Source organism: Rhineura floridana, chromosome 2 (genome assembly GCF_030035675.1).
Source record: "Rhineura floridana isolate rRhiFlo1 chromosome 2, rRhiFlo1.hap2, whole genome shotgun sequence".
Classification (NCBI taxonomy): Eukaryota; Metazoa; Chordata; class Lepidosauria; order Squamata; family Rhineuridae; genus Rhineura; species Rhineura floridana.
Window position 1 is genome coordinate 192,898,284 of NC_084481.1, and position 10,704 is coordinate 192,908,987.

The 10,704-nt window shown below is 41.8% G+C and overlaps 1 protein-coding gene across 11 annotated transcripts in view; it reads left to right on the forward strand.

The window, feature by feature from the left end:
• ESRRB (estrogen related receptor beta) overlaps nt 1-7,560 on the forward strand; it is a 258,747-nt gene extending 251,187 nt beyond the window's left edge. For all 11 annotated transcript variants that reach the window (XM_061611810.1, XM_061611807.1, XM_061611809.1 and 8 more), the window contains 2 exons: nt 4,360-4,629; nt 6,357-7,560. In XM_061611810.1, coding sequence (XP_061467794.1) covers nt 4,360-4,629; nt 6,357-6,601 — 515 coding nt within the window. In that variant the 3' untranslated portion in view covers nt 6,602-7,560. The remainder of the gene's footprint in view (nt 1-4,359; nt 4,630-6,356) is intronic.
• The last annotated feature ends 3,144 nt before the right edge of the window (nt 7,561-10,704 follow it).

The window sequence follows — 10,704 nt, forward strand, 5'->3', positions numbered from 1 at the left end:
ACTCCCTGCTTGCATATAATGATGTTCCCATTGCTATTAGGGACAGATGAATATCTCAATATCAGTTTCTCTCAATTTCTAATTTTTCCAATCTTCAGTTCACCCCATTTCTGCATCAGTTTACAAACTTTTTTTTAAAGTCTGCATAAAAATTCAAACACATTTGAATTTCTCCTAATATATCAATTTTTGCAAGCAATACATGCATTTTGCAAGGGCACTTTAGTTATTTTCATCAATATATGCATTTTGTGCTCACTTTTTCCTAACACGTTTATGTGTGTATATATATATATATATATGCAAAATTTGTAGAAGTATAAATTTCTAAGGGTAACTGCATTTCACTTGGCATAGTGCTTCAAAAAGTACTAATAAGCTAGGTTCACATTAAAATGGAAATAAAATGAATTTCTCCCCCATTCGTACTTGCTACCAAGGGGTGAAAATGAACCACCCTCTACAGAAGGAGCAAGCACACTCTTTGGCTAGGCTAAGTCTCTGTGTTTTATGTGTAGGATTTGATCCCTATGGTTTTTATGTGTAGTGTCAGCATAGGAAAGCGCCACAGTTGCCAATGGTATTTCTGTTCTCATCCCCTCCCCACTTCAGCAGGGACAATTTCCTCATTTCTTTAGATAAAAGATTCTTGTGGGATTCTTGGTAATTTTGAAAGAATATCCAAAGAGTGAAAACTAAAAATTTCATCTTGCAAGAGTGAAATGTTTGTGACACATTTATGAGGAAAATTGTAACAAAGGGAGATTTATACCTGTGTTTGTTTGTGGGTGAGATACTTGTATACCAAAAAAAATCCAGTGTCTTACTCATGTCTGAGTCACTTGTAGATACTTGTGTAAGGTCCTTAGCCTATTAAGGATTTTGTGATATGAGAAGTGACCTTTTATCACACTTCTTTGTGTTTCACATTGGAACAAGGCCCATCTCCTTTCCCACATTGGCTATAATACCTAATTTTATTTTGCACTGTGGACTCTATATTGCTCATCTCCCAGTTTTCTTCTGACCTTTCCAATTTTGAAGTTGCAGAGCAGGAGTCATTCCCATAGGCATCCACAGGAGGGGCACACACATACCCTGATGAACCATAATCTCCACATCTCCAGCTTTCATTTTTTAAAAAGGTTTTTAGCATTTTTTGAGCCTGAGATATGAGGCAAAATGTATAGTTGCTATTCTCACTTTTTTTTGTGAAAAACTAGCCTGGCCCCCATACACTGTTTTACTGTGCCGCTACCACCACTGAAAAATTCCTGCTGACGCTCATGATCTTACCATCTCTAGTTTGTAAGCACAGCAGTTCTCTGCTGGGGGTATCAACAAATGAATTTGTTCCTCGTTCTGATTTAATTTAAATTGTTGATTTGATGATCAGGTGGTTTTTAAATTGAATGTAAATATATATTTTTTTATCCAATGTACACCGCCCAGAGAGCCTTGCTATGGGCGGTATAAAAATTGAAATAAATAAATAAATAAATTTGCTCAGTTCCCATTCATGTTTTTTCAGTGTCTGGTATGGCAGGCACCCAAATTGGTGTTCTTGTCAGGGTGGATACTGTTTGTTCCTGTGGTGCTAAGGTTACAGTAATGATGCTGTGGTTGGTGAAGGCAATATATAAAACTGAAAAGTGTTCCATTGTTATTTAATTTTTGATCTCCTGAAGTGAAACACTGCTTGGTTGATTGAGGTGACTTTTCAAACACTGTTTACAGACAGGAGACAATAACTTGGATCCTAACTTTTGGTTCTATGAAAACAATGAGCTTCTGCTCATTGATGGAAAGTTGAACTCATGGAAGGGGTCCTTCTGTTCTCAGAACTACAGGCTGGGTCCAAGCTTTTGTTAATACAGAGATAAACTAAATGGACTTAAATGCATTGTAAACGGACTCTTCTGATGAAATGCTACAAAACGGTGTTGGTGTGAAATCTATGGAAGCTTAACATTATTAGCCTCTATGCAAACTTGACATTAATAGCCAGGCACATTATATAGTCTTTAAAACTTTTATCTGGTGGCAGGTGGGGGGGGGGCATTCCTCATGGGATTGGATGATTTTAAGTATACCATCACAGACTCCCTTTGTTGTGTGTGATGGTATGGTTGAAATCACCCAAACTACATAGGAAGTGGAATACCAGATGGAGCCTTTCAAATGGCCATACCTTGACAGAGCTGCCTGGGAGAGGGTGGAACGGAACTGGGGACCCACAAAGCAAGGGGTCCCTATGCATAATTGTGTGTGAAATAGAATCATGCTAATTACTGGCTGAGGTGATTTGTGTGCATATAGTCTGAATCATTTTTACTCCTTTGGTCATTTTAACATTTGGTTAAAATGTAAACTGTATCGGTGAAAGACTGGAAGGGAGATGCCTGCATATTCGCTAGGCCTGCATAGCTGTAGTCTGTCTAAGAACCAATAGATAAAGTAAAATCCTTTATGCCTGGGCAGGAATACAGATATTATTATTATTATTATTATCATCATCATCATCATCTTTATTTATACCCTGCCATTTTTCCAAAGCTGGAACTCATGGTGGCTTCCAGATAAAAAATACAAATAATTAAAAACATACAAAGTCTACATTAAGATAAGATAAGATTACTCACCGGTAAACCTATGATTGGTTCAGGAAAAAAAATTAAGGATAAGTAATACATGAATATAAGAATTTTAATATATCAAATAATAAAAACAAACTTTAAATACTTCTTCCAAAGGCACTTATATCACCAGTTAATAATACAACTACATATGTCTTTGTCTTATTACCTGGTGATATAAGTGCCTTTGGAATAATTAAAGTTTGTTTTTATTGGTTGATATGTTAAAATTCTCATATTTATGTATTATTTATCCTTAACTCTTTTTTCTAAACCTTAGCAAAATGCAAAGGATAAGCAACTTAAACAGATTGGCCCAAGCCACGCAGCCCTGATTACAAGGCTTATTGTAGATTTCTGTAGTAGTTACCACAGGGAAAGGCCTCAGAGTGGTGTGAAGCCGGGCCATAAGTGGAAAAGTCAGGCCTAGTGGGCCTAGTGGAGAAGGCCAGCAGGCAGGTCACAACCAAAAGACCTGTGAGACACTGAGTAAGCCTGAGAAAACTTGTAGGAGAGTGTCGCTCTGCCAGATCTAGTTTGGAATTGGAAAAAAGTGCTTAGGATAGAGAAGCACAATCCAATTGCTATTCCCTTTTCCCTGTATAAGAAAAAATGAAGCACATCTCTCAGTCTGGGGCACCAAAAAGAAAAGAGACAAAGGAAAAACAAGCTCGGGGTGAAAAAGGGAGGCAAACATTGGCTCAATCTGGATGGGTGGTGAAAGGAAATGAAGAAGTTGGAAGTGAAACAGGTGATGCAGGAGATGTCACATCGCTGGCAAGAGATAAGGAATACTGTGATGATGAAAAATGTCACAGAGCAAGCAAGCAGTCTAGTAGGAGACTTTTGAAATGAGTCAGGTGGTTGGTGGTGCCAGCTGAAGTGGACATAGCATCAGATGAGAAAAATGAGACAACTGATCTGGTTTCTAGATCTATTCCTGAGCTTTAGGAAATGTTATCTAATGATCCAGCCACCTGGGGACATTTGGATAGGTTGCAAAGCAATCTAATTGTGCCCAAGGGCCTACTAGCCAAGCCTGCAAGCTTCCCACCTGATTCCTCCAAGCGGTGATTCCCTACAGCTCTTTTCTGCAAGACTCTGACCACTGGTTAGAGTGGAACTTGGCTCGTTTGGAGGCACGAGGCAGCTGGCCTGTTCTGCTTTCCATGCGGCCTTTTCCAAGATCTGGACAAAAATCATTCCAGATTCTGCCACAAGGGTGCAAAAGATAACTTCTTATTTTGTTCTTTATTTCCTAACTTTGTGGATTAAGTTTAATAAACACTTCACCTGCTGTTAGCTTGTCTCTGAGTTAAACTCTGCCAGTCTGACCTTGTCATGGAAAAGCCCTCTTGTTTCCAGGGTAAGGAAGAGCTGCATGTGTGATTTCAATTTCTTGCATGTGATCTGTAGGGGGCCACCCCAACACTGCACCGGCCCCAGGCCCCATATCTTAAACCTAAGAATTGGACTCAGTGCCACAGAGGGCAACGTTATACACAAATGTGATTGGCTTTTTGAATGTGATACACTTATGAGTCTTGTCTAAGGAGCTCTTTTACCTTGACTCTGATTAAGGGTTTATGCCAATGGGCCCCACATGGGAAGACAGATGCTTCCATAATTGGGTAAGCTAAAAGAGCTTTCTAGGCTTCAGTGTTTAGGGCAGTGTCTCCTACTTGTGTACATAAGGTAACTTGCTCTTGTCTTGGCCTGCCAGGCTTTTCTAATCTTTCCCTGGGGGACCAGATGAGCCTATTGCAGAGTGCCTGGATGGAAATACTCATTCTGGGTATTGTATACCGCTCATTGCCCTACGAGGATAAATTGGTCTATGCTGAAGATTACATCATGGATGAGGAACATTCTCGCTTGACGGGTCTGTTGGAGCTCTACCTGGCTATCTTGCAGCTTGTGCGCAGGTACAAGAAGCTGAAGGTGGAGAAGGAAGAGTTTGTCACACTCAAGGCCCTGGCTCTTGCCAATTCAGGTAAGGTTATAATTATAATTTCACACAGCTCATAGTTAAGCTACAAACTCTCTCCCAGTGATGGCCACCAACTTGGACGGCTTTAAAAAAGGATTAGGCTATCAAAGGCTACTAGCCATAATGGCTATGCACTGCCTCCACAGTCAGAGGCAGTATGCTTCTGAATAGCAGTTGCTGGAAACTGCAGAGGTGTGGAGGAGAGAGTGCTCTTGTGCTCAGGTCCTGCTTGTGGGTTTCCCATGGGCAGCTGGCTGGCCACTATGCAAACAGGATGCTGGACTAGATGGGCCATTGGGTCAAGAAGCATCAAGGCAGAAAGAATGTCCTTAGCACCTCCTTTCATTTCTGTATCTTCTGGTATTTTAAGCTACCCAGCCAGTGCCCAGTTCAGAAACAGTTTTCTGACTCATAGTGATTCAATATGCAAGCAGCATATTGTTTCATTTTATTTCATTTCATTTTGAAGAATGATCTCCACCTCAGGTCTAGGAAAGCTGTAGACAAGAGGCTGTGTGGCACAGAACCAGTGTTTGAACTTGCCTTGGAACAACTGTGACTATGAGGCCCATCCGAAAAATATTAGATATGTGAGAATCAAAAAAGGCAAAGGTGACAGGGGGGAGTGGACCTAGTCACTGTAATTTTATTGGGTTATTCCCAAAGAATTAGAGATAGTCTTAACTGATGGTGACCTCTTCTTTTTCTTTTATCTTTATTTTTTATTTATAATAAACTCTAACTCAGGTCCTCCAATGGGGATGTTCAAAGCAGCTAAAAAAACATTAAAAACAAAAACAAAAAAAATCCATCATTAAAAATTGATAGATGCATTTAAAAAACTCATGACACTAAAAATAGCATTAAAAAGAATCAAATGATCCAGAAGTAAAAAAAAACCAAGAGAGCCAAAACTAAAGAATAATAACTCAGAAGTAGGACCTATTAAATTCAGTTTAAGGATTGCTGTCTTAAACAGCAATAGAATCAAAGGCTGGTTGAGAAAGAAAGGTCCTCAAATGCTGGAGTAATGCACACAAAGAGGAAGATGATGTAATCTCTTGGACAGGAAGTTCCATATATGAGCGCAGATGGCTCAGAGAAAGCTCTCCTCGCACCGTGCACCTCAGAACACAAAGGTATGCATACAATTAATAGGGGTGCATCAGCTGATCTTAAAGGACAGGCAGGTTCACATTGGGAGGAGATGGCCCATCAAGTAGTTTGGTCTCAACCTGTTTAGGGCTTTAAAGAAAATAGCCCATTGAGTTGCACAGCAATTTCTGCTTTATAGTTATCCTTGTCATAACAAGACTGTGCTGCAGATCATTACTAGTCTCATTTTACTGATGAGAAATGTAGTAAGAGAAGTTGAAAAAAACTTATTTACCCAACACAAATCCAGAGTTTGTTATCCAGAGGTTATTTCTTTGAGATAATAGCTCCCATCCACAAGAATGGGATGTTTCAGACAGATGTAAAAAATCATAGTCATTGATTTTGTAATTAACAGTATAGGAGTGCCATTGACACTGATTCCAGGATTGCAGGAAAATTAGTACTGCTCAATCAGTAGTTACTGTGAGATTGTCGCTCTCAATTCTCCAGCTAAAGCAGCCTATCCTACTAAAACAGTGTGCTGTACCCCATAAAGTATACCCCTGTGTTTTCTCTGCCCATCTAGCGAGCTTCGTCCTCTCATTTTATTTTTTGAGCTTATTTCTTTACAGATTCAATGCACATAGAGGACATGGATGCAGTGCAGAAACTCCAAGACCTTCTCCACGAAGCTCTCCAGGACTACGAGCTGAGTCAACGCCACGAGGAGCCACGGCGTGCCGGAAAGCTGCTGCTGACCCTGCCCCTCCTGCGGCAAACGGCTGCTAAGGCCGTGCAGCACTTCTACAGCATCAAACTGCAGGGCAAGGTCCCCATGCACAAACTCTTCCTAGAAATGCTTGAGGCCAAGGTCTGACAGGGGCCAGGAAGCAAACTGGAAGCCAAGGTGTGGTCATGAAGCTAACCAAATAGAGGTGGCAGCTGGCTTTTATCTCCAATCATTTATTATGGAAGAATTATTTAATGTCCATCTGGCAGCCATGCCAGCCTGTACATCCATCTGAAGATTATTATGTACAGAGAGGGAAACTTTTAATCAACATCACTTTTTGTTTTCTTTTTTCTTCCTTTCTTTCTGGAAAATTCTAGAACAAGCTCTTGCACTTGCAGAGGGAGCCAAAGGAAGTTTGGTGCCGCTGACGGTGATGCTCTTTGCCCTATCCAGGGCAACCAATTCCTATCTCTTTCCACCTTCTAGAGAAGGGGTGTGGGGACTGAAGCAGAAAATGGTGAAAAATAAGAGTTTATAACATTCATAGCATGGTGGTGCGAGAGGAGATTTTTAAAAATGTGGGCATCAGTGGGTCTGCAGCTTGACACCTTTCCTCAATGCACTGACCCTTGTGAAAGTTGCCTGTTCGGAGAGGAGCTTCATGGAATCTCTTAAGTCCAAAATGGCTGCCTCTTATGCTCAAGCTACGCATAAAAGATGTACATAGAGGCCCTAGTTCTTATTGGGAAAGACAGGCCTGACTGTGTAAGATATCCTGTGATCTTGTACAGCATCTTTGCACCTGGCTTTCCCCCATCCATGTGCAATCATAACATTCCCATTTGTGGTTATTAGAGAAGTTGGAGACATTTCCGACACAGAGAGAGAGAGAGAGAGAGAGAGAGGAAAGTCTCATTGTTAGAGAGAATGCAGAGGGAAGGAGCCTGATACTTTTTGTTCCAAGGCGGTTCATCCTCCTATACGTGGTGCTATTTAAAAGCCCCTCTACCTCCTTTCTTCTTTCCCACTTGGCACAAATCCGAGGCCACTGGAATCTATCTGCAGGGAGTGGGCTAAAATAAAAGGTATCCCAAACCAGGGCATTTCCCAGTCTCTTTCAACTCTAAATCCAAATATTGGATATATTCTATGAGGGGAGTGGGGGGGGGGAGGGAACTCACCTTAAAAGACTACTCTGGACTTGTGCCATATTAAGAGAACAAAACCAAACCCTTTCAGGGGATATAGTTAATCATTGTTTCCTGATTAACTCCTCATTCCACCCCCACTGTGGCAACTCTCTCATTGAGACTAGTTGCTTGAATCCTGCCCAGACCACATAATTTAAGGAAAGGGCATCAAGGCTTAAATATCGGCCAGAACCTGTTTTGAATGGCAGGTTTGAAGCATGTGAAGTAATAAATGAAGGAGTGCCTCTGAGAATGGGAAGTGTTTTTCCCTCGCCAATGAAAGAGGTAAGGCTTCCAGGTTATAAAAAATTGGCTTCCAGGTTAACTTCAGCCCCAACAACCCTCTTCGAAGAGATTAATCACTTTTCTTCAGATCAATCCCACAGAGCCACAAGTCCAATTGCCCCTGACTGATGTGTGCCATTCAGAATGGTGAGTGCATGGGTTTTTACAGACCTTGTGGGATTCAGCAGTGAGTCAAGAGTTAATTCCACTCATGCAGAAGAAGCATTTAAGCCAAGATGACCAGAGAAATGAATTTCACTCAAAAAGGAAGTAGCCAAAACAACATGTCAAAACAGGACTAACCAAAGCAATAAAAGGCATGGATGGCAACAATCAGTTGCCAAGCAAGTGCCAGGCAATGTTCTACCTGCTTCCAGAGGTGATGAGGGCTTGGCCTTTTTTGCTTCATACTAACTCCCTGTGCTGCTTCCTGCAGATTCTAGTCCAAAGGTTTCTTTTTTAATGAGGGTGGAGGGGAAGGAAAGCAACCTGATTGTGAAAAATAGTCTTCTGTGGCTATGAGGTATGTGATGCAAACAAGCACTGTAGCTGTGGAGCCACTTCTGGATGCCTGCAGTTGGCAGCTGTTTGGGGGCCAAATCACACTTACATGGTGGACGCAAATAACAGTTTTGTTTTCAGATGACAAATGGTATCACTTTTCTGCTTGAAATTGGCCCCTACTGCTTTTCCACCCATGGGGGAAAGTACGGGTATCCTTCACTGTCATTTTGATGGAATCAGCTTTTGCCTGAGTAGCCCTCCTCTCTGAATGCTTTCCCTTCCCTTACCAACAGTCATTGATGTTCTCCAAATAGCTATCACGTGTAGGGGAGAGGCAGTAGCTCACAGGCAGAGCACCTGCTTTGCATGCAGAAGGTTCTAGGTTTGTTCCTTGGCATATCTGTGGAACAGATAGCTGATGATGGGAAAAGCCTCTGCCTGAGACTTTGGAGATCCACTGCAAATCTGAGTAGATCCTATTGGGCTCGATGGACAAATGGTATGAGGTTTTCTGTGCAAAGCAAAGTGGTGGGATTTCTCTGCTAATGGTCTGAGAAAGAGCTCATGATGCCGTAGGCCTTGACCACATGCCTCTGTTGGAAGGAGTATTTCCACACTTATTTACAGAAAGAAGTCTTCTGCCCTTGCCACTGAAGGATAAATTGTCAGAAAGGAGCAATGAAAGCAGGATTTAATACTTCTGGTTCCCAGCCTATTGAGATTACTAGTTTGTTCATTGCAAATTGCCTATGGTCATTCTTATGTTGGCAGATTGTCGAGTCCAAAAGAACTGCCTTGCTAGGTCCAACACAAGGTCCATTTAGTCCAGCATTTTGTCTCCAACTGAGGCCATTCAAATGCCTTTGGTAAGCTCACAGGCAGGTCATTGCCAACATCTCTGCATAATTAAGGATATATTGAACCAGTATTTATGCTTTCTGAAGTCAGAAGCAACGTGGGGCCTGTTCTTAATCACTATGCCCTTTTTGGACCACTCAAACCTACAACCATATCACTCTAAACCAGCCTTCTCCAAGCTGGTGCCCTCCAGATGTTGTTAGTCTCCAACTCCCATTAGCCCCAGCCAGAATAGCCAATGGTCAGGGATGATGTAGTCCAAAACATCTGGAAGGCACTAGGTTGAGAAAGGCTATTCTAAATTACATGAATGGGTATAGACCATGTAACTTTCAGTGATTTGAAGAGGACCAGAAAAATCCATTTTTACATGTAAGCAGTATACTATAACATTTACAGGCCATAACATGGCTGAGGCTGCATATTCTGAATTAATGTTATCTGAGGAAGACTATAATAATCTATCAGATCAGAAACTTGGCAATACTTCATGATGTTACAGGGAGAGGGGGCAGTACTGATGAGCAGCAGATTTTAGCAAGACACGGACAGCTCTAGTTCCATTTGGAACTAGTGGAAATTGCGTGTCTGCACAGAGCAATTACACAATATTGCACATAGAAAGGACAAAGACTTTGTAAGGAATGAAGTACTAGTACAAGCTTTATTCTGGCAGCTGCAAGTCCTCGTACAATTGTAGCTTCCATGGAGTAGGCACTGTTGCATTCAGGGGTGTGGTCATCCAGGGTCTCAGGGGGTCTTAGACCTCTTACGTTTTTGGGAGCAGGGTCCCAGCAGGGTCCCTATATCTCCAGCATCCTACAAGCCAATCAGCCTGAAAGGGGAGTGCTTTAGCCACTACACTAATCTTGTAACATGCTTCCTTGTCCTTGCCTGCTGATTGGAGCCAATCAGAGTGAAAGGAGGTGAGTCTGCCACTGAGAAGACTCTTTTCAGTAACTAACACTGCTCTTTCATGCTGATTGGCTCCTAAGGATGTCTGTTGTTGTGGGAGAAGACATAACAAGGATCACATTCTCAACCCAGCAGGAAAAGGATGGTAGGGGTGTGGCTGTGATTAACATGAAGGGACCCTGCACTTCTGAATTTGCCACTACACTACTGGTTGCATTCAAGTCCCCAAGTGTTAACCCCAGGATTAGTTTAGGACAAGGCATGCAGATAAGTGCCTTCATTAGAATAGAAACAAGACACAATCAACTTGCCCGTTTCAAGGGAGCTGTATCCTCTTCCTGAGCCTACCTGTAACCTGCAGTGTATTCTCTCCTTCCCAAAGCTTTGCATAAGTAATTATATTCTGCTCTGAAACACAACCCTCCCTATGAGCCATGGAGGCAACAAATGTTGCTCATATTCACATTCCTTCTGAGAACAGGTCTCTGGCCTTTA